This window comes from Saccopteryx bilineata, chromosome 9 (assembly GCF_036850765.1).
Source record: "Saccopteryx bilineata isolate mSacBil1 chromosome 9, mSacBil1_pri_phased_curated, whole genome shotgun sequence".
Taxonomy (NCBI): Eukaryota; Metazoa; Chordata; class Mammalia; order Chiroptera; family Emballonuridae; genus Saccopteryx; species Saccopteryx bilineata.
In genome coordinates, this window is record NC_089498.1 from 22,540,784 (window position 1) to 22,564,934 (window position 24,151).

The following is a 24,151-nucleotide window of genomic DNA, read 5'->3' on the forward strand; positions in this document are numbered from 1 at the left end:
CACAGGTCCAGGAGGGGGTTAGGGGTGCTGAGGAGTTTAAAGAGGCTCAATGGTCAGTGGGGCGCGAGGATGGAAGCGAGCCCCTCTGGAGTGTCTGGGATTGGATGCTCCCTACAGTCGGACCCTTCTCCCCTTAAGCCCCGCCCACGACACTGCGCGCGCGCCTGGGAAGCCGGGAGGGGGACCAAGCTGGAGAAGGAGGGAGGGGGAGAGAAGAGGCTGTGCACGCGCCTCACTCGCCGCGGGTGCGCGAGCAGCGCGCTCCCGCCGCCCGCGTCGCCATCTTTTCCCCCTCCGTCCGTCTGTCTGCCGTTGGCTTTGTCCGTCTGCAGCGGGGCCCCTCGGCTCACCGCCTTCTGCTCGGCCCGCAGCCGCCCTCCTCCTGCCGGGGCCCAGTCCAGGAGAGGGCTGGTCTGGCTGGCCCGAGCTGCAGCCCGGGGCCCATTGTCCGGCGGTCCGTCTGTCCGGAGGCGGGGCCCAGGGACCCGGAGCGCCGCCGAGCGCCAAGGCGCCGGGTAAAACGACCCCCGACTACTTCCCTCTGGGGCCAGGCTGAGGATGCAGGGGCTCCCCAAACCCCCACTCTGGGTCACTGGCTGTTGATCTTTTGTCTGTCTGTGTCTGCGGAGGGGGCTGGGGGCTCGCTCTGGCCTGGGGGGCGGGGGCGGCCCAGGCTCCGACCCACCCCCTGCCTCGGTTTCCCCGGACGAGGCGGGACCCGGCTAGCTAGCCTCTCTTCGCCCCTCTGGCGTGGGAGGGGCGTCCGCGCTGCCGCCCTCCCCGCGTGGGCCCAGGTCGGGCTTGGCCTGGAACAGCCGGGACGGCCCCAGCGTCTGACAGGCGGGGGAGGAGCTGGGGGAGGGGGAGGATGGGCGTGGGAGTGCAGACCCGGGTATCAGTCCGGGAGTCGCCGTCTCGCGGAAGGCCTTCTAAATTTAGATTTCAGAGAAGACTGTTGTCTGAGGGTTTGTCTGTGCCGACTCGGAAGACCACTGGCTTTCGTCTGATAATTCTTGGGAATCTACCTGGCTCATGCTTGAAGAAGCCAGAGGGACTATCTCGACATTATCCACATGCTCCAGACCAAACAGAAGTGTAAACGGGGTGAATAGTGAGGCGACTTCGTGACCAGCTTTCTTGTCCTCTCCTTTCTGGCAGATACAGATCACTGGGATTCAGGCGACTTTCCTCCGTGGGAGCTGCACCAGAGCTGGAGGTGGGAGTGCACCCTCTTTTCTTAAAACTTGGATTTCACACTCGTGTTTTCCTTGCTAAAGTCTGTGGTGTGTTCTGGAAGCTGCAATCGAACACCTGTGGGAGAGCAGGGACAGTGTTGAGGGGAGACGTTGGCCCCCCTCCCAAGGACTCTTACCCTCGTTCTAAGACAGATAAAGCTGCCTTCTTTTTTAGATAGAATCCCTTGTAGATTTGAATCTCACAGTTGACCCTTCTTCCCATCCCGGTTTTCTTCACGGTGGTGATGTTCAGGCGGCTATCCGTTTACATTTTTGTGCTGGCTTCAGATTTGGGCTTAGGAACTAAGTGTTAAAAGTAAAACTCAGTGAGTGACCTTCAGAACAGTGTCTGGATTTTATTAGCTTTTAATGCCTACATGAAACAATTGCCTAACCGCTGAGATTTTGTGTGTGTACAAGAATGAACTTTAAGTGCCATTTATGTACTTACGTATTTATTTGTTTGTTTATTTTCAAGAGTCCTCTACCATACAGGCTTTCTTTTTTGAGGTAGGGAGAGTATTTGCTTAATTTTCTCTTGATCCCTCAGGTGTGAAGTTCCATTGGGTACCCTCTGGTCGGTTCCCCACTTGGCCACTAGGAGGATTATGAGATTCAGTGGACACTGCCAGTTTAAATATGCAGATATTCATCCGTTTCGGACTTAGTGTTGAACTGTTGCCTCACCAAGATGATCGGAATAGAGCCTGTCTCAAATTATTTGGCCTTCCTTCAGAAGCATCTTTATTACCTTTATTTCAGTTTCAATTTTTGATCTTGATAGAAATTTAAAGATTAGTTAAGATTTTATATTTTTCTTATCAATAGAGAGGTGTAGCTCTGCAAATTTTAGAAAAAAAATTAAAGACAACCTGCATTTCATTCAGCTTTCCACTTTGTGATGCCACAGACTTAGAGAAAAAGTGTATGTTACCCCAAATCTAATATCCATTCACTGCTTTTGTTAATAAAATTACTTGATTAGAAAGAAATGGCCTACACAAAACTTAGAATAGAGAATGCATACCATTAGCATGAGAACTCAGCATACTGCCTTCTACATAGCTAAAACTCATTTTTATGTATATTTGGAGGTTGTTTTTTTTTTTTTAATTAAAGGTCTGAAAAAGAACTGTGTTTGATATGCAGATATGATAGAAGACTGCCTGAAAGCTGCTTCCTTTGCCACTTCCTGTGGAGGCCTGTCTTTGCCATTTGCGGTTTCTTTCTTCTTTTGGTAAGGGGAGGCAGGATCTGATTACAGGTCTGAGGTCCTTTCTAGCTACATAGAGGAGTTAGTTGGCATAACAGGAGGTGAGTCTTCACGAACTAGAGTGCAAAGCGTAGCTAGTAGTAACCTCTCATAATGCCTCTTAAGGTAGTAAACTATAATTTTAAATTTGCTCATTCAATGTGAATACAATTTGAAAAGGTAGGAACTGAAAGAAAAATTAAAACGTGGCCAGATCCATATTCTGGTCCTTAGTAGAAAAAAGAATCTATCTCTTTTTAATCTGTGTCTGTCTGTTCACTTGGTCTTCCAACGAAAATCTCACAGCTTCCAATACTAATTCATTTCAGGCTCTCTAACAACGCTGGGAAAGTCTTATAACTAACCAAGAACCTCCAGGCTTAAATATCTGTTGCCTTCTGTTTCGGGGAAGCATGTGTCTGCAGCATTTCTCATTTGGGGAGCTTTTCTCTTTGTTTCTCCCACTGATCTCTCTGCTCATAGAGGCTGGGTTGAGAAGAGACACTAAAGTTATTGAAGACCGCTGCTCCAGAGCATGTGAGCAGGACCAGGTTGATCACTTTGGGCTGCTGAATTAGTACTCAACAGTGTGAATGGCATCTGGCTCTTCTGCTGAGAGCCCATCTTCAACATTGGAAGTCTGATTTGCTTTAGTGCCCTGTGATCCACAGTGCCGAGCACAGTGCCTGCATCACTACAAAGAGGCTCGTGTTTCCTGTGTTGTTTTGAGATGTTTCCTGTCTCAGGGATGTGATGCCTTTGTCACCTCCAGGCAAGATAACTTCGTGAAAAATACCTGGAGGCTCCCAGTGGTGTATATTGCAGGGCTTGACTTCCAGTGGGCATGTGATCTGCCTCCCTCTTTAGCTTTTTGTGCTTCCTTTTACAATTCACAGGGGTTCATTCCTTGAAGCCCACAGTACTACTAACGCTGGTTGCCTGAGTTTTCTTGCTTCCTTTTCTATCCTGTGATCTTGATATGATCTGCTTACCAGTATTCTGGGTTCCACAGATAGATTTAGAGTGGAATTCTCTAAATCCTCTAAAGGATTCCCCTCTTAAACTTTTTGGGACCTTGATGTTGCGCTAGAGATGTGTTCATTTCTTTATTTCTTTAATTAGTTCAGTTATCTATAACTGGTGAGTTTTATATGCTTATGAAGAATTTTTTTAAAAAAATTTTATTTGTTAATATTGTATAATATATGGACAAAATAACGTGCTAACGAAATCCTTTTTATTGTAGGTCAGTATCCTACAGGGAAGTAGTAACATATCCAGTCGTGAAACTGGGAAAGGCCAGACCTCTTGGATCAGAGAAACATGTCCCGTCGGAAACAGACAAATCCAAATAAAGTTCACTGTGAGTATTGGGCTCTGTCTCCTGGAATTTGGGAATGTTGAGTATGGAAGAGTACATAATCTGAATTTAGGTTCGAGGCTCACATTAATTTGTAAAGAAAAACAGGTTAAAGGTGTTACACATGATGGATTTAAAAGTGTGTGGTCCCTGGAGACAGTGTTGGAAACTGTCTTGGGAATCCATGCCTTTGACTCATCCTTAGTATTCCCATTAACAAACACAGGGTACTGCTCTGTGAATAGCCTTGTGCTGGATCCCCGGGCTTGAAGTAACATAAGGATATATAAAACTAGAATGTGTATATACAAATGCTAAGTGCCAAATAGGGATGCTGCAAACTGTGTATACCAGTGGTCCCCAACCCCTGGGCCATGAACCGGTACCTGTCCGCAGAGAAAGAATAAATAACTTACATTATTTCTGTTTTATTTATATTTAAGTCTGAACAATGTTTTATTTTTTTCTTTTTCTTTTTTTTTTCTTTTTTTGTATTTTTCTGAAGTTGGAAACGGGGAGGCAGTCAGACAGACTTCCACATGTGCCTGACTGGGATCCACCTGGCATGCCCACCAGGGGGCGATGTTCTGCCCATCTGGGGCATCGCTCTGTTGCAACCAGAGCCATTCTAGCGCCTGAGGCAGAGGCCACGGAGCCATCCTCAGTGCCTGGGCCAACTTTGCTCCAGTGGAGCCTTGGCTGCGGGAGGGGAAGAGAGAGACAGAGAGGAAGGAGAGGGGGAGGGGTGGAGAAGCAGATGGGCACTTCTCCTGTGTGCCCTGGCCGGGAATCGAACCTGGGACTCCTGCAAGCCAGGCCAATGCTCTAGCACTGAGCCAACCGGCCAGGGTCGATGTTTTATTTTTTTTAAATGACCAGATTCCCTCTTTTACATCCGTCTAAGACTCACTCTGACACTTGTCTTGGTCACGTGATACATTTATCCGTCCCACCCTAAAGGCCAGTCTGTGAAAATATTTTCTGACATTAAACTGATCCGAGGCCCAAAAAAGGTTGGGGACCACTGGTGTATACTATAGAAGTTAAGAGGAGAGAGCATTGTGGATTGAGGTAGCAAGGGAATGGTTAATGGAAGAGGCCCAGAACTTGAACTGGGCCATAGAAGGTAGAAAGTTGATTTTCTTAAAAAAAGTAAGGGAGAGCCTGACCTGTGGTGGCGCAGTGGATAAAGCCTTGACCTGGAACGCTGAGGTTGCTGGTTCAAAGCCCTGGACTTGCCTGGTCAAGGCACATATGGGAGTTGATGCTTCCAGCTCCTCCCCCCTTCTCTCTCTCTGTCTCTCTCTCCTCTCTAAAAATGAATAAATAAAAACATTAAAAAAAAAAAAAGTAAGGGAGAGATAAAATCGGGTATGAGAAACAGTATGAACAAAGATTCAAGAGGGAATACATGGCTCTGGCTGGTTGGCTCAGTGGTGGAGTGTTGGCCTGGCGTATGGAAGTCCCAGGTTTGATTCCCCAGTCAGGGCACACAGGAGAAGCCACCATCTGCTTCTTTACTCCACCTCTTTCCCTACCCCACATCTCTCTCTCTTTCTCTCTCTCTCTCTCTCTCTTTCTCTTTTTCTCTTTCTCTCTGTCTCTTTCTATTTCCGTTCTGCAAAGTTGGCCCCCAGGCGCTGGAGATGGTTCCATGTCCTCACCTTGGTGCTAAAGTAGCCTGGTTGCCCAGCAACAGGAGCAGAGCTTCGCCTGGTAGGGGGCTTGCTGGGTGGATTCTGTCTCTGCCTCACCACCTCTCACTTAAAAAAAGAGAGAGAGGGAATACATGTGATATGTTCACGGGACATGAAGACTTTGGATGGAGCAGAAATTTTACTTGTCCAGAAGTGACTATAGGGCATGAGATTGGAGATGTTTAACTCTACATCCTAGAGGCTGAAAGGCCCAGTGAAGTTCAAACTTCAGTCTTTAGATTGTAAGGAACTACTGAAAGTTTTTAACCCTTTGAGTAGTGAGTTTTTTTATGCTCGCTGACCCTTCGGAGTGAGGTTTTTTGTGGGTTTTTTTTTTTTAAATGAGATTAAAGACATACATGTACGATCATACTCTGGATGGTCAGGAGTTATGAGGACCTACATGAACATTCGGAATACTCGAAGGGTTAAGCAGGGAGAGTGGAGTGACTTTAGAATGTATTGTTTTGGGATGAGTTGCATGAGGGAGACACTGGTAACAGGAAGACCAGGTATGCACTCTTGCCTTGCAGTATTCTTCAACTGTTTTGGATGTGTGTTTTCTTTCAGAAATTGTACTGTAAACTTCTAGAGGACAGAGACCATGCTCCTATATATATATTTCTTGGTATCCCTTCATCTTTAGCACTGCTCATAGAGGGTATTCAAGTACCTTAAAGCACCTTAATATATCTATGTAGATTTGAGATAATTAATCAGATAGTTTCTTATGATCTGGGGAGATAAGCATCCTCACCCCAAATGTCTATAAGAAACAAATAGTTCCCTATTATGGAGGATTGACTAAGTAAAATATAGCAACCTTTGAAGAGAATTCAGTGGTATAACATATGAAAGATTTTATTCTTCCTTTTTTTTTTTTCTTTCCAGAGACAGAGAGAGAGGGATAGATAGGGACAGACAGACAGGAATGGAGAGAGATGAGAAGCATCAATCATTCGTTTTTCATTGCGAAACCTTAGTTGTTTATTGATTGCTTTCTCATATGTGCCTTGACCGTGGGGCTACAGCAGACCGAGAAATCCCTTGCCCGAGCCAGTGACCTTGGGTCCAAGCTGGTGAGCTTTGCTTAAACCAGATGAGCCCGTGCTCAAGCTGGCAACCTACGGGTCTTGAACCTGGGTCCTCCGCATCCCAGTCCAACACTATCCATTGCGCCACCACCTGGTCAGGCTATTTTTCTTTTAAGTGGGAGGAGTAAGATAAACAGACTCCCACATATGCCCAACCAGGATCCACCAGACAACCCCCGCCTGGGGCTGATGCTTGAAACAACTGAGCTATCCTCAGCCTGAGCCTGACACTCAGGTCAGCTGAGCCATCCTCAGCACCCTGCGCCAATGCTCAACCCTGTCGAGCCACTGACTGCAAGAGGGGAAGAGAGACAGAAGGGAGAGGGAGGCAGAAAGAAGCAGATAGTCGCCTCTTATGTGTGCCCTGACCGGGGATCAAACCCAGGACATCCACACATCAGGCCAACACTATCTGCTGAGCCAACCAGCCAGAGCCAAGAGATAGTTTAAAGGAAAAAAAAAATGCATTTGAAAGGACAGATTAGATAAGGAGTTAAGAGGACAAAAATTCATTAAAAACGTACTGTATCCCAGACAGTATTTACCTTGTCTTTTTGGGAAATTTCAACAGTAGGAGCAGAGGAATTAAGAGGACTTCAACATCTTACAGATAATGAGATTAGGGTGGCAAACCTTCACATACAATTCTTTAAGTCCTGGAAAAATCTTGTAAGACAAAACAAGTTGGATGTTTCTAGCAATACATTCTAGGTGGTTGTGGAAGGTTGCTTAATATAAAGATGAGTGGTTTAAGATGGACTTAGAAATTGCTGCTAAACAATAAAACTGAATGGGCCTGAATGTGAGGATTATTAAGAAGTAAAATGAAGTATATCTAGCATAGTAATTCAACATAGTGGTTTAGGATTGCCTTCTCTAGGTGAAGGTGAATTTTGACTGATAGAAGACAGATGTGACCCCAAGAAGGCAGAGCAGGAAAGGTACTCTTTTTTTTTTTTTTTTTTTTTTTCAGAGAGAGAGAAGGGGGGAGGAGCTGGAAGCATCAACTCCCATATGTGCCTTGACCAGGCAAGCCCAGGTTTTCGAACCGGCGACCTCAGCGTTCCAGGTCAAGGCTTTATCCACTGCGCCACCACAGGTCAGGCAGGAAAGGTACTCTTAACAGAGGTGATAGGTTCATAAATAACGCATCGTAGGAGTTGGGCCTTGGCCTGTACAGACCTCCTGTCCAAAGAGACTGGTTAGATTTGAGGAAAGATGATGGGAAGATGATGGCATGATAGTGGCAAGGCCAGGGGAGCCAGGGAAGGCTGTGCGACCCATGCCCGTATCCATGTAACATAGATCCATCAGCTGCATCTCCTTCCACCGTAGTCAGACCAAGATGAGCTGCTGTTAGAGTTGCAAAATAGCTGGACAAGCAGGCCATGGAGCGGGAGAGAATATCACACATCACACAGCTGCAGAAATGCAGTTTCTAGAGCAAGGGAACATTCATTGTATTGTGGTAGAGTGGGTGGGACTTTCCAGCCTCTGTGGTGGTGACATATACAGGGCTGTGAACAGAAATATTTAGCTGCTACTGAAAAGTAGACCCAAGGGAGGGGCTGTTTTCAGTGATACATTTGGGTAGGGAACTCTGAGGACTTCTCAGGTAGTGGACTAAGCTTGACCAAAGAAAAATACAAACCTATTTATTTACTATTTGAGTTCTGAAGAAGCTGATCTTACCTTTTTTTGAAAAGTCATCTTCACATTGCCCATGACAGTAATAGCAAGTAGAAATTGGTAAGTTCAGTCTTCTGACCACTTGAATCCCCTGTTCCCTTGCAGTGAAATGGAACCAATCAAATGTATTGAATCTAATACTGCTTGTCTATTTAAAGTAAATGGAATGGACTCAAGGTCGGGGAGGCAGGAAAGTCTGCAGAAGCTCTACTTCAATATCAAAGCCAGTCTGCACTCTAGCAGAGTAATGGCTGAGCTCCATTAGATCTGCCTTCTGGGAAGAAGATTGTGTGGCAGGAAGCTCAAAGCCTGCCTAAAAAGAATATATTAAGGATCTCCTGGCTGTAGCCTGGCAGCATTCATCTGATCCACTTTAGAGGCCAGGGTGCAGGCTGCTCTGACATTTACTTGGCTTTCCTTGGGACTGTCTCTGTATCTCAGAGCTATCCAGTTCATTAATAGACTTGACAAGAGCTTTTGGAATAAAACCCCAGAATTGTTAGTCACAGAAAAACTGCTGATGGACTGAAATCTGTTAGATCTTCCCTCCCTCCTTCCTCATCTCACCCCTTCTGAGTATAAGTTTTTGTCAACTGTTTCTAGAGAGGTTGAAAATAGAGTGCCTTGCACATGCTCATTTGGTGTGTTTATACCAAGCAAACCGCTAAGAAAAAGAAAGCCTTTTCTTAAGAGTTTTTGTTTTCAGATTGCAAAGTATGTACTAAAAACATTCAACTTCACTTAAAAGTTTTTCAGCTTTTATAGAGAAGTAGGAAAAGAAAGCCTTTGTAGTTCCTTCTCTTTTAAAAAATTCAACTTGTTTTATCTTCATTCAATCATCGTCCCTGTGAGGTAAATGGTTATGTTCCAATATGTGATAGCACCTTGTGTTATAGAGATTATCAGCTAGAAATGGAATCGTAAGTTCCTCGCTCCCAATACTAGCTCTTTTATTCCCCCAAAGTTGGCATCTGCTCTGTTACAGTATGTTTCAGCTCCTACACTTGATTTTAGTCAGCCAGAAGCTGCATTTATGAGGTGGGGAAAAGTAGCTTTACAGTGTGAGTACTATACGAAACAGTATATTCTTATATTATTATTTATTGCTGTATTATTTTCCATGAGAAACTGTAAGCTTACTTTTGCCCACTCTTGTATTTAACTGCATCAGGGACTCGGGAATGAGAATTGTAAAATCTGCCTTTTTAAATTTTTTTTTTTTTTTTTTTTTTTTAATAGAGACAGAGAAGGATAGACAGTGACAGACAGGAACGGAGAGATGAGAAGCATCAATCATTAGTTTTTTGTTGCGACATCTTAGTTGTTCATTGATTGCTTTCTCATATGTGCCTTGACTGTGGGACTCTAGCAGACCGAGGAACCCCTTGCTCAAGCCAGCAACCTTGGGTCCAAGCTGGTGAACTCTGCTCAAACCAGATGAGCCCGCACTCAAGCTGGTGACCTCGGGGTCTTGAACCTGGGTCCTCTGCATCCCAGTCCAATGCTCTATCCATCACGCCACCCGCCTGCTCAGGCAAATGTGCCTTTTTAATAACTTTCATCTCTGGTTTCTCATCTCTTCTGCAAACCTGCTTGCATGGCCCTGTTTTTATCTGATTTGAAAAACCTGAGCCCAATTAAACAGTGTGTGTGTGTGTGTGTGTGTGTATGTGGCAGAGACAGAGACAGATAGGAGATAGGGACAGACAGACAGGAAGGGAGAGAGATGAGAAACATCAATTCTTTGTTGCGGCTCCTTAGTTGTTCATTGATTGATTTCTCATTTGTGCCTTGACTGGGGGGCTACAGCAGACCGAGTGACCCCTTGCTTGAGCTAGTGACCTTGGGCTCAAGCTGGTGAGCCTAGCTTAAAGCAGATGAGCCTGTGTTCAAGCTGGCGACCTCGGGGTCTCAAACTCGCGGCCCGCCCACCAATTTTGTGTGGCCCGCAGACTAATCAAACTTTGTGGATTAGTCTGCGAGCCAGTCTGCGGCCGCACAAAATTGGTGGGCGGGCCGCGAGTTTGAGACCCCTGCTCTATGCACTGCGCCACCGCCCGGTCAGGCTAAACAGTGTATCTTGATTTCATACTAATAAAAGGAGAGGTGGCACCTCACTTTGTACTGGGGGAGCTTAGATGACTTGTTCTCAGCTATTAATAGACAAATAAATACCCATGTTAAATAAAATGGTTACCCTTTATTAATATCTAGAGATAAGAGGATTTTTCAAACCTACTCCAGCAGTCTCAAGATAGAAGGGAATAATTCTACATTATACAAGTAGGCAATTGTATAACACTTCTTAATCACTAGTATCTCTATGAATCACATTATACTTAATTATGACATACTTTTAGCAAGTGTCGCTGCCTACTTCTGAAAGGATAATTCTAGACAGCCAGGTTTTAGGGGTTAGGTAAATGACGACTAGAGGACAATTCATATATCTTTTTCTATGAGGTCTGCCAAAATCATGTCTTTTTTTATGTTTTGTATATAGTTTGCTTTGGATGATTAAAATAGAAATGGCCCTGCCTGACCAGGCAATGGTGCAGTGGATCGAGTGTCAGACTGGGACTCAGGGATCCTAGGTTCAAACCCCTAAGGTTGCTGGCTTGAGACCAGGGTTATTTGCTTGAGCGTGAGATCATAGACATGACCCCATGGTCGCTGGCTTGAACAAGAGGTCACTGGTTTGGCTGTAGCCTTCTGGTCAAGGTACATATGAGAAAGCAATCAGTGAACAACTAAGGTGTCCCAACAAAGAATTGATGCTTCTCATCTCTCTCTTTTCTGTCTGTCCTTATCTGTCCCTCTCTCTGTCTCTGTCTCTCTTGCTAAAAAAATAGGTATGGCTCTGAGGAATAAAGTTTACCTTAGCCTTTTTTTCACAGATCAAGAACAGAGTACAGCTTTTCTCTCCAAAAAGCCAAAAAGGAATGACAGAATTAATTTATCTCAACTGTCCTAGATGAGATTGCCTAGGTGAGCCAAAAGTCCTAGATAGGGAAGTTATGTGGGACAGACTCTCTTCTTTGAAAGCCTGAATATTTAAACATCAATAAACAAAAATAAAGTTTAAGCTCCCATTGCTGGATACCAAACTGAATTACTAGCTGATCTTGAAATGTACATCATATACTTTTAGGTGCCCTTTTACTAATCCAATGGTGATTCCTTCAGAAAGGGGGAGAAAGTATCTATACATGTTTTTTTGTTTTGTTTTGTTTTTGTTTTTGTATTTTTCTGAAGCTGGAAACGGGGAGAGACAGTCAGACAGACTCCCGCATGCGCCCGACTGGGATCCACCCGGCACGCCCACCAGGGGGCGATGCTCTGCCGTGACCAGAGCCACTCTAGCGCCTGGGGCAGAGGCCAAGGAGCCATCCCCAGGGCCCGGGCCATCTTTGCTCCAATGGAGCCTTGGCTGCGGGAGGGGAAGAGAGAGACAGAGAGGAAGGAGGGGGGGTGGGGGTGGAGAAGCAAATGGGCGCTTCTCCTATGTGCCCTGGCCGGGAATCCAACCCGGGTCCCCCGCACGCCAGGCCGACGCTCTACCGCTGAGCCAGCCGGCCGGTAATCAAACCCGGGTCCCCCGCACGCCAGGCCGACGCTCTACCGCTGAGCCAGCCAGCCAGGGCCTATACATGTTTTTAATATGCTATAAACCTAGCTAACTTCAGGCTAGGTTTCTTTAGAGATGAGCAGTATCACTGATGAGAATGATCTTCCCCTTGATAATAATATGCTGGTATATAACTTGTTCTTTTTTTTTTTTTTTTTAATTTATTTATTTTTTAGAGACAGAGAGTAAGTCAGACAGGGACAGACAGGGACAGACAGACAGGAATGGAGAAAGATGAGAAGCATCAATCATTAGTTTTTCATTGCGCGTTGTGACACCTTAGTTGTTCATTGATTGCTTTCTCATATGTGCCTTGACCGTGGGCCTTCAGCAGACCGAGTAACCCCTTGCTGGAGCCAGCAACCTTGGGTTCAAGCTGGTGGGCTTTTGCTCAAACCAGATGAGCCCGCGCTCAAGCTGGCAAGCTCGGGATCTCGAACCTGGGTCCTCTGCGTCCCAGTCCGACACTCTATCCACTGCGCCACTGCCTGGTCAGGCTATAACTTGTTCTTTAGTGCCATATCTGCCCATAACTACCAGGCCCGAAAACTTGCACCTACCCAGAATTCAGCAAACGTTCTAGTTGGTCATGGTCTTGTGGTTACAGTGGAAACCAACAACAAGAAGAAATTAAATATTACACTTCTGCAAAGAAAGAAAACACTGTAACACAGAATTCACTTTTTGCTTTTCCCTAGCAGTAATTTATGTCCAGTGTGTAATCTTGGATATCATGAAAATGGACTTAAAGCAGCTTATTTTTGTTTTACTTGAGGGCTGTGTGGTTGCAGTTCATTTCAACTCTTAACCACCTTTCTTCTCACTGACTGTATCACAGTAGCCATAATATTACTTACTCTAGCCCAGGCATGGTAATACCACATGGTATCAGAACTATCAATACTGGCCCAGAGAACGTTATTTTGATATTTGAGTTGTGTTTATCAGTTCCTTAAGGTATGAAGGTAACTAACACTAGGATCAGAGCTGTACTTCTCATAGAGACAGCATTTATTTTAAGCAACATTCTGCTTATATCTCTGTTAGAAAGCAATTTAAAAATACAGATATTGGAGTTGGGCAGACCTGGGTTTGAATACTTAGTTCCACCATAGAGCTTAGTTTTCTCCTAAGTATAGGTATTATGTGGGTAGTAATACCTATCACATAGAATTTCAAAAAATTAATCTGAAGCAACTATAAAGCACTTAACAGAGTCTAGAGCTCGGAAGTGCCAATTACTAGCTTTTATTAGTGCTCAGCACTTAACATATAATAAATGCTCAATGAGTATTTACTGAATGAATGCTTAAGTCATCACATGAAGCCTTCTTCACATCAGTTCTTTCATTGCCTAAGGACTGGTGGTGCAGATCAACTAACCTGTTCATTTTTCCTACATCATTGTCTCCTGCCTTGGAACCTGATCCTGTTTACTTCCCTTTCTCTCCTCAGTAAGAAAGCGCTATTAGTCTATTGTCAAGCATTTCACTAGGGCTTTTTATTATTCTCTCTTGGTAGCTGGAGAATGGGGACTATAGTTTCCACTCTGACTGAGATAATGGAAACCTCGAGAAACCCAATTCTCTTTTCTCCTTATGCCTGGCCTCTTGGAAATAAAAGAGCACTTAAATGTTAACTCTTCAGTAGCCATCAGAAGTAAGTGCATAAACAGAATGGATCTAGAGCTTTTGGATACTTCCTGCAAAAAAATAAAAAAAGACATTGGATCATTGGACTAAAGACACCAGATGAAATCCTTTTGCAAATTAGATGGCACGACATTTCCAGGAAATGTGTTCCTAAGGAGTTCTTTTAATCCATTATTCAACTAGTTGTTGATTTGCTTGTGGCTATGAGAAAGGTAGGTAAGGAAGAACTTCCAAAGCATGTTTTAGAAAGAGTGGATAAAAGTTGGGATTAGCATTGTTATCTAGATGGAGTATGTGAAGCACTGATTTACATGTAGTCAGAGACAGACACTGACTCGGTCATATTGCTAGTACCTTAAGATTCACAGATTGGGCCCTGGCCGGTTGGCTCAGTGGTAGAGCGTCAGCCTGGCGTGCAGGAGTCCTGGGTTCAATTCACGGCCAGGGCACACAGGAGAAGCGCCCATCTGCTTCTCCACCCCTCCCCCTCTCCTTCTTCTCTCTCTCTTCCCCTCCCACAGCCAAGGCTCCATTGGAGCAAAGTTGGCCCGGGCAATGAGGATGGCTCTATGGTCTCTGCCTCAGGCACTAGAATGGCTCTGGTTGTAACAGAGCAGCGCCCCAGATGAGCAGAGCATCGCCCCCTGGTGGGCGTGCCTGGTGGATCCCGATTGGGCGCATGTGGGAGTCTGTCTGACTGCCTCCCCGTTTCCAACTTCAGGAAAATACAAAAAATAAAAATAAAATAAAATAAAAGATTCACAGATTGCTTCAGATTTGTTGCTCTATCTCATCCTGTCCCGCTGCCTCTTGCCTCTGCCCAATCCTGATGGAGGGTTATAAGTGGAATTGAGATTCTGAAGCTGAATTTGTAAAGTAGCAATTGATCACCTTTTGAAAAGAAGTAAAGATTAAGAAGGTTTAAGAGATGCAAATGATGCTTTCTGGAGCATCAGGCTTACTGCCCAGAAACAGTTGTGGACAACAAGCTGACTTGGAGACAAATGACTTCACCACAGGGTACCTGCCTGTCACCTTTGAATGGTCTGATTTTCCAATGAGCTTGCCTGAGGATGTGCTGCCCAGCTGGTGGCCTGACTCTTTCCTTGTGACCACCAGGGGATCAAGTATTTGCTGGATTAGAAGAGCAAGCCCGCCAGGCGATGATGAAAACGGATTTTCCTGGAGACCTTGGCAGTCAGCGACAAGCTATCCAACAACTAAGAGATCAGGACTCCAGTAGCAGTGAGTTCTACACCTTCTGGTAATGACTCAGGGCAATGGGGGAAGAATTATTAGAGTGTGTGTGCGCTGGGGATTGTGCATGGGTTGGGAAGAAGACATGAAGAAGGAGATTTGTAGATCCTCAGTGTTCCCAGAGATGTTCTAAGGTGCATGGGCAATTGCTTATCCAGAGTGAGAATAGGTTTGGCTTTATAGGTTTTTGGGGTTTTTTTTTAAGAGACAGAGAGAGGGACAGACAGACAGGAACAGAGAGATGAGAAGCATCAGTTATCAGTTTTTCATTGCAACTTCTTAGTAGTTCATTGATTGCTTTCTCATATGTGCCTTGACCGTGGGCCTTCAGCAGACCGAGTAACCCCTTGCTCAAGCCAGCGACCTTGGGTCCAAACTGGTGAGCTTTTGCTCAAACCAGATGAGCCCGCACTCAAGCTGGCAATCTCAGGGTTTTGAACCTGGGTCCTTCGCATCCCAGTCTGACGCTCTATCCACTGCGCCACCACCTGGTCAGGGTTGTTTTGTTTTTTAAACTCATGTACAATAGTACTTGACACAGTGCCATACACAGATAGGTTTGATGATTGTGATAGATAGGAATATAGGAATAGTTAGTACCCAAGCAGCCCCTAGGTTAGGTCAAGTGAAAATTAAAAAAAAACTTCGTCTCCTTGGCTTGTTTATTCATAATTAATAAAATGTAAGAATGGCATTGATGAAATTTTTGCTTGAGGGCCTAGTTTTAATGTCATACAAGAGACTTTGCGTACCAATGAGGCTATGCATCATATACAATGCTAACATCAAGGTCTTCCCTTTCCACACCAAGTCTGAAGTAGATCCCTGTGGTTGAGAGATGGAAAAGACGGTGGCTGGTAGCCAGTGGAGCCTTGTAGATCGTCTATTCTGTGACCTGCCTGAACAAATACACCTTGGGATGTGTTGTTTTCCATGACAATTTCCACACTTTACTAATCTCATTCAATACGAGTTATTGTTGGTATCAGTTCAGACAGACACATCAGATTTTTCTCCACGTTTCGGATTGAGGAAGAGTGAGAAGGAGAGAGTTCTGCACCCTTCTTGTTTTCACTCAAACTAGTAATTTAGCAACAAAAAATAATTTGGCAATTAATTGCTCAAGTAGAGAAAAATGAACCCATATCTTTCTAGAAAACCTGTTGGAGCCACCAGTTTGAGTAACAGGTAGGAATGGGAACATCTATAAAAGTCTAATGGGTGTGTCTATTCTGGAAAAGATGTATCCCTCTGGACAGCACACTTTTTTTTTTTTTTAATTTAGTGAGAGGAAGGGAGGCAGAGAGACAGATTTCCTTCCACATGTGTCTCTACCAGGATCCACCCAGCAAGTCCACTAGGGGGCAATACTCTGCCCATATGGGATGTTGCTCTGCTGTTCAGCAGCCGAGCTCTTCTTAGGGACTGAGGTGGAGGCCATGGAGCCATCTTCAGCGCCTGGGGCCCACTCACTTCAATCAAGCCATGGCTGCAGGTGGGGGTGGGAGAGGACGTCCAGGTGGAGAAGCAGATGGTCACTTCTCCTGTGTGCCATGACCAGAAATTGAACCCAGAACATCCACATGCTGGGCTGATGCTCTACCACTGAGCTAACTGGTCAAATCCCTTTTTATTTTATCTTTCAAGTAGAGAGATAGATATATTTGGATGTTTGATAAATTACAAAAATGCATTTGATACATTGTTGTCTTAGACTAAATTTACAAATATTCCAGATAAACTGGTGAGATAATATGGTATGATTTAATCTGTGCCAATCCTTCTTTACTGAGATGGATTCAAACTAAAGCTCTGAGCTGGGGAATAGGGCATACGTGCCATACCAAATCCAGCACACCAGCCAAGTGGAGCAACTAACAGGGACATGTGTAACTGATAACAGGTGATTTGGTTAGATTTTCATAGGAAGAAGGGAAATATAGTAAGCCAGTTTTGCCCAGATACTGGTGGATTTAGAAATCGTACAAGGGATAGAAAAGAGGACAAGAAGCACTGTCAGCCAGAAAAGCTGAGTCTCACTGCTGATGCAGAGAGACTGGTGAAAGTACCCTGTATTTCTCTCTTGCTTACAGTCAGACCCAGGGGACCAAGATCTAGGTGGGATTGTGATGGGGCTGGAATCTGACAGCTTCCCTAGGCTTGGCTTCCTCTTGTGATCTTCAAGGTACTAGCACATTTTTTCCTTTCAGAAAGAACTCCCTTTGTTATCATGGGTTTCTTTTTTAAAAAAGTATTTTTCGCTATTATATAAGTAATAGGGTAGAAAATAAGCTCCCACAAAACTTGAAGATCCCCCAGCCACAGGCAGACCTCCCCACAGCTATATCTTCTTCCATAAACTAAAACACTCCATTCTTATTTTAGTCACAATAATTATATTTCATTCTAAAGTAAAGCAGAACCTGTTCCTTCTACTTAATGCACCCAATCATCCATCAGATAATCCAAAGAGCCTGCAGAGACAATGGATTTATTTAGCCTAGAATGCTGAGATACTAGCCAAGTAGTAAGAACACAGTGAGACGAATACTGCTATAAACTGCCTAAGGTTGGTTGCTATGCAAATTTTTCCATTATATTAAAGAGTCCTTTCCCTATAAAGTGACATCATTTTAACCTAATTTACAACTGCCTACTTTACTGAATAGAGAGGAAAAACTTGTTAGTGTTTCTTTAAGTGTGCTCTGGGGTTCATTGGGAGAGGACAGATTAGTGGGACTCAGAATAGTATATGTGACACCATGAAGAAATTGTCAGGGGGTTCAGAGGGTTATGGAGAAAAGTAAATTTATGAAATCAGTGAGAAGTGTTGGTAAATCAGAAGCAGTATGTTGTGGGAATGGTGTGAGGTACGTGAGGAGTGTGATTGGAAGTGTGAGATATTTGGGAACCATGAATAAGAAGTTACTATTTTTGATAATGTATAGAGCCCAATAACCATTTTCCAATTCAGTTTTGCCTTAGCTTTTCTCTTTAGTGTATATATGGCCTTAAGACAACTGTAGCTGGCTTCCACTTAACATGACTTGTACCCTACTAAGCACTGACACAAACTATATATTACTACAGAATATCTGCAAATATTTTCCATTATAGCTGCAAACTCTAAGGTGGAAAGCAACACAAGATGTGTTCATGCGAAATAAGAGCAGGTGACCAGTTTGTGTGTTCCAGGTGACAGTGAGGGTGATGAAGAGGAGACCACACAAGATGAAGTCTCTTCCCACACGTCAGAGGAAGATGGAGGGGTAGTCAAAGTGGAAAAAGAGTTAGAAACTGCAGAACAGCCTGTTGGTGGGAACGAAGTGGTAGAGCATGAGGCAAGTGACAAATGGCTCCTGAGTCTGGGAACCCCCTTACCCTCTACTCTGCCCCAGTGCCTCCCATCTAGATATAACAGCCTTCATCTGACGGTCTCCTAGGCCTTCACAGGAAGCCTCTCTTCCTTCACAGCACCAGTTACCCAAACCTCAGACACTCAGCTTTCCTTTCCCACCTACATATCACCACACCCACATACTGCTCTCCTTCCTAAAGCCCCCCACTCCTTTCCAGACGGAATATCCACCTTTGTAAAACTATTAGCTGACTTCCTGATGTGTTCTCTTGAATATGCTTGCAAAAATTGTTTAATTAATTTATTTTAGAGGGTGGGCGAGGAGACAGAAACATCTATCTGTTCCTGTATATGCCCTGACTAGGGATCGAACCTGCAACCTTTGCATATCGGGATGATGTTCTAATCAACTAAGTTATCCGGCCGAGGTGCTTGCTATTTTAAGTCAAAGTGTTACTTCAGTAAGGTATTTCGTGAAGAGTCCTTCAAGAAGCATGGCAGGAAGAAAGCTAATCCTCTCTCTATAGAATTTACCTTGGGGGAAAAAAGTAGCTAAGCTCTCTCTGGGGCAGTCCTATGCCCTCATGGCAGGAAGCCTTGGAGAAAATGGAGACAGTTTTCCCTGTGGTCCATGTTATAATGTGTGATATCAGGTTGTGTTTTTCTAATAGGACACCCTGTGAAAAGAAGTAGGGGCAGGGAAGAGACTGAGCAGCAGTCTTAATGAACTGTCTACTTACTGAATTGCAGGTCGCAGAGAATTTGAATTCTGAGCCCTTACTTGGCCTCTGCCAGTGTCCCCTCTGCCAGCTAGACTGTGGGAGTCGGGAGCAGCTGATTGCTCACGTGTACCAGGTATGGCGGGGGAGCTGCGTGCTCAGGAGCCTGAGCGCCAGCAGCTTGTTGATTAGCCTTTGCTTCCAGCTCCCAGAGGAACCTTGGGTTGTTGCTCTCATTAAGACCCCACTCCAAGTCTCAGAACATTCTGGAGACTAAGTGGAATATGTTGGATAAATGTGTTCTGGGGTTCCCAGGCAGACATGCTATGAAAATTAAGTATCATTTTTAAAAATTTACTTAATGCATATTTTAAATAGGGAACTAGAAATAGAAACTAACATCTGCTACTAATGAGGGCTGTGTTTTAAAGAAGAAAAAATGAGTTAACATAAATGTTCCTGACATATGGGAGATAGTGTAAGTGAGAGGGACAGAGTAAGACAGACTTGTGTTCCATTTCCCGATCCAGCCCCAGAGCACTGTGCCCTCAGAGTGGAACCAGAACAGCGTCCGCACACGCGGCAGCCTGCCTTAGAGTGTAAAGACACATCGTGTAGAAGAAGACACATTTCTTCAAAAGATTTTTTTAAAGGACTGAAGGAAAGCAGGACACTTAAATATCTTTTGGATAGCAGTCTTTCCAGTTACCTTCTAGACTGGCCATTGTCACTCCCTTCACATGGACCTGTAGCTGCACAATGTGAGGCAGGCAGACAGAAACTATCCTGAGCATGAATTCCTCTCGGGCTCTGAGGATGTCTGGAGCCCATTGCTCAGTGCAGCCCACACATCCCAAAATCAAGTCAGAGCCCTAATGAAACGAGAGCAATGGTCTGTGTGGCTGGGCCCTTCTGGAAGCCCATGAACACAAGACTTTTACTTTTCCAGGTGCTAAACAGGGAATATAGTTGCAAATCCTTTGTTTTCTGAGGCTAAGGAAAGGGGATGTTTCCCAGAAAGTAGACCCTAAGGGGGCGCGAGTTGTCCTGTAGGTGGTGTGGGTTGACAGATTGAGGCTCTGTTTTACAGCACACTGCGGCAGTGGTGAGCGCCAAGAGCTATATGTGTCCTGTCTGTGGCCGGGCCCTTAGCTCTCCAGGGTCGTTGGGTCGGCACCTCCTAATCCACTCCGAGGACCAGCGGTCTAACTGTGCCGTGTGTGGAGCCCGTTTCACCAGCCATGCCACATTTAACAGGTTAGCCGGGCACCTAACCCTCTTGTGTTGGGACCAAATTACTGGGTATAGGTTCTGCTTTCCCAGATCAAAGTAAAAGCTAGCGATAAGTAATGCAGAGGCAACTGATTCTTGACTCTTCGGAAATACAAATAATGAGGTCAATAAATATGCCTGTTCCTTTAATTAGCCTTCTCCCAAGGGAAATGAATTCCCATTTCCCCTGTCAGAATAATATTTTCATCTAGGAAGAGATGCGGGGAAGTCCAAGAACTTTCATGATAAAGTATGGGGAAAGAAGTGACAGGGTGCTGAGAGGACCCTGATGTGAGGACATAGTCTCTGTGTCCCAGGAAGATGGAGTGGTGTGAATTGTATGCTCGTCCCATTTGCTAGTGTGCAATGCAGAGTTGGCCAGGGCAGGAGGAGGCTAGACCAGTGGGCTGTACCTCCCCTGAAGGCAGCCTCTACTTCAAGGAAGACTGCCTCCTCCCGCAGCAGGACTGCCTTGCACAGCTACCAAACACCACCATTCTGGCCTGAATGAAAGGGCTCATTGTAAGGGCTTGGCTGATTTCTAGTGGCTTGCTGTGGGAGTTAGGTCAGTCTCTTAACTCCAGGTGGGCTTTAAAACTTGGTATACACCCTAGCCCAAAGAGCAGAGGTAGAGTGAAGAAGTCTCCCAAGCACTCAAACTGACCCCTAGTGGTGAACTTGGAGCAAGTGGTCTAGTTGGACAGGAATAAGTCAGAATTGAACCTTGCTAGAAGGCAACACTAACCATCCAAAATTTTTGCTTTTAGTGAGAAACTTCCTGAAGTTCTTAATATGGAATCCCTACCCCCAGCCCACAGTGAGGGCCCCTCCAGTGCTGACGGGAAAGACATTGCCTTTAGTCCTCCAGTGTACCCTGCTGGAATTCTGCTTGTGTGCAACAACTGTGCTGCCTACCGTAAGCTGCTGGAAGCCCAGACCCCCAGCGTACGCAAGTGGGCCCTCCGTCGACAGAACGAGCCTTTGGAAGTACGGCTGCAGCGGCTGGAACGAGAGCGCACGGCCAAGAAGAGCCGGCGGGACAATGAGACCCCCGAGGAGCGGGAGGTAAGGCGCATGAGGGACCGTGAGGCCAAGCGCCTGCAGCGCATGCAGGAGACAGACGAGCAGCGGGCACGCCGGCTGCAGCGGGATCGGGAGGCCATGAGGCTCAAGCGGGCCAATGAAACCCCCGAGAAGCGGCAGGCCCGGCTCATCCGGGAGCGGGAGGCTAAGCGGCTCAAGAGGAGGCTGGAGAAAATGGACATGATGTTGCGAGCTCAGTTTGGCCAGGACCCTTCCGCCATGGCAGCCTTAGCAGCTGAAATGAACTTCTTCCAGCTACCTGTGAGTGGGGTGGAGTTGGACAGCCAGCTCCTGGGCAAGATGGCCTTTGACGAGCAGAACAGCAGCTCTCTACACTGAACCACAAACACCCTCCTGTCTGCCCTCCCACTCACCCACCTACCTGAGCCCACAGGGATCATTGCTGCAGCCACCCACAGGGCTCTGTCCTTGCTGCCAGAGGCAGACCCAGGTTTGTTGCAGGTGGACCTGTGCACCCCTTGCATGTCAGAGCAAGATGATGGGAGTCAGGAGGGACCCAGTTCCAGGCTGGACTAGGGAGCAGGCACTCCAGAGAACTGGACTCCCCATCCCACTGCTGCAGGGCATGGTGTAGGACTGTGGGGCCCCAGGGTGGCCCAGGGAGTTACAAGGGCAAATAAATTAATTTTATCTTTATTGGCCCTTTCCTTTTTCTCTTAGTTTCATTCTAGCAAACGAATTGATCTGGGAGAGGCCTGGGGAGAACTTATCAAGCAGTGACTTCTGGCGGTTATCCTTTTCCAAGGGAGGGTGCTCCTCAAACTAGGCTTGCCAAGCGAAGATCCCTGGGTATTTGGGCCTTTACAAGTTAATGAGACATAATTATGACATTAAAGAACTGATGCTAACTTTTTGAGGATCCATTCCCACAACTCTAATAGAGATAATTCACAGTTCCTGTGACTTGGGATCATGTCTATAATCCCACGCTCAAGCCTGATGGGCCTGTACTCAAGCCAGGGACCTCAGTGTCTCAGGTCAATGCTCTATCCACTGCACCACCACCAGTCACTCTCTCTTTTCCTTTTTTTTAAAGTTCTTTTATACTGCTTTATTTAGGAAGGGTCCATTTTTACTCAATAGATTTTATGTATTTCTGATATGCTTCTTTACTCATTAGTTTATTTAATTCTGAAGGGTTACGTAGTGTCATCTTGATCTGTCAACCATCTTTATAATAAGATTTATTGACAAGTCCTAGAGATTTTCTGCAAGAACTTCATTGATTTCAGCCACTTCTGATAAAAAAGAATAGAGTTCACTAGCAGCTTTCACACTTTCCAAAGCAACTTACTTAATTCAATTTTGTCCTAATTTCAGGCAGACTACAGTAAACATCTCCCAAATGGCTCTGTGCAAAATTGCTGATTCCCACTGTATCAAATATCATTTTATGTTATTCTCCATTCCTGTTTCTCTGTGGATTTATACACAGAGTAGATTGTGTGTACTGCACAGCACTGGCCTCAGGCCCCAGGGCCGCGGGCTGGCAGCACGCAAGGTGCAGCAGTGGGGGGCGTAAGTGTTTGGGGGGGGTGTGGTAGCAAAATTCTGGCCACCCTGCAAGTGGGGGGCGTTACTGGCATTTCCTAAAGAGGGTATAGTACTTAACACTAGGTGCTGGCTCCTTTTCCCAGCAGAATTCAGGGCATTTTATATTCTATCCCAGAGAGCAGACAGCTGCACTTAGGAATATGTTTATAGAAATAGCTGCAATATTAAGGCCTACAGCACCAAGGAACTCATATTTGAGAGAAGAGGTAATTCACCTTTTTATTTCCCAGAGCCAAGGTAGGGTAATCCAGAATTACCCTAGGTGCTAGGAGAGCTCAAGTCAATAATGGTTAAGGCTAGAGCAAAATGACTACTCTGGCAGGCAGTTTGTATGGATGCCAAACCACGGAGAAGACCAGAGCTGAGGTCATTTCTAAAAAGCTTCTGTGATGGTACAGAACAAGCACAGAACTCCCCTTCGGCTGCACTAAAGGTTGTGTACAGTTTAGATAATTATAGATATTGAGGTCCAGAAGGAAGTGCCCTAGTTAATTTGTAGCCAGAAAAATAACTATGCCAGGAATGTGGACCTCTTCCAATACCATAACAAAGAAACTTGGACTCTTCTCTGACCTCCACAGGTTCAAGGCTATTCTAATAGTGTTAACTGATCCCCATCCCCAACCATGAAACTAGGGTTAATACCTTCCGGGCAGGCTGAAATATTTGTTTTGAAAAATTCAAAAGTTTAAATAAGCTTATTTACAAAGTACTGGACATTTAAAAGAAAGTACTTAATTCAACTGAATGCCTTTCTTGCAGAGCTCTTTATTGAAGGCCTACTTGGGATCCTTCAAAATGTTTGCATGCTCACTATGTGTCAAAGATTATTCTGAGCACTTTAAATGGATTTTCTCATTTAATTTTCAGAACTATAAATTAACAGACTTGGGAATTAGATGCCTAGATTTAAAATTGTGCACTACAATTTAATAGCTGTGTAACTTCAGGCAAGATATTTGGCCTTTGTCTCGGTTTCTCCACACATAAAGTGGAAACATTAGCACTAACAACAAATTATTAGTAGTATATAATGCACTTAGGGTAGTTTGTGGCACATAGTAAATGTTTGGTAAGTGTATCTGAGTCACTATCTTGTAGCTGAGTGTTTCAGTTCTACCAGGGGCAAGCTTTCTGAGTTAGAAGCAGTAACTATCATTGGAACTGACAGATTTCAGCAGAATCTGGCAATGTTCCTGAGGAAAGAAACATGGAAACAGCCACCAATGAAGCCATCTACAGGTCCTTTTGGTTGATTGTGCTAGTATATCTAAATCTAA

The 24,151-nt window shown here is 45.1% G+C and overlaps 1 protein-coding gene across 4 annotated transcripts; it reads left to right on the top strand.

Moving 5' to 3' along the window:
- Positions 1-217: 217 nt before the first annotated feature.
- On the top strand, positions 218-21,953 carry ZNF821 (zinc finger protein 821). Of its 4 annotated transcripts, none has more exons than XM_066243068.1 (9): positions 219-515; positions 1,159-1,216; positions 2,355-2,472; positions 3,734-3,850; positions 14,727-14,852; positions 18,060-18,205; positions 18,973-19,077; positions 20,032-20,198; positions 20,981-21,953. In XM_066243068.1, exons 4-9 carry the CDS (start codon positions 3,811-3,813, stop codon positions 21,633-21,635), a joined length of 1,239 nt encoding a protein of 412 aa, XP_066099165.1. In that variant the 5' UTR covers positions 219-515; positions 1,159-1,216; positions 2,355-2,472; positions 3,734-3,810; the 3' UTR covers positions 21,636-21,953. The 4 variants fall into 4 exon arrangements, with proteins under 4 accessions (XP_066099167.1, XP_066099165.1, XP_066099163.1 ...); XM_066243066.1 differs by having other exon boundaries at positions 2,385-2,472; XM_066243070.1 differs by lacking the exon at positions 14,727-14,852 and having other exon boundaries at positions 218-515; positions 2,385-2,472.
- The last annotated feature ends 2,198 nt before the right edge of the window (positions 21,954-24,151 follow it).

Coding starts and splice junctions, on each gene's coding strand:
- ZNF821 (XM_066243068.1), top strand. CDS start 3,811: ATGTCCCGTCGGAAACAGACAAATCCAAATAAAGTTCACT. Junction 18,206..18,972: donor ACGAAGTGGTAGAGCATGAG/GCAAGTGACAAA, acceptor ACTGAATTGCAG/GTCGCAGAGAATTTGAATTC. Junction 19,078..20,031: donor TGATTGCTCACGTGTACCAG/GTATGGCGGGGG, acceptor TCTGTTTTACAG/CACACTGCGGCAGTGGTGAG.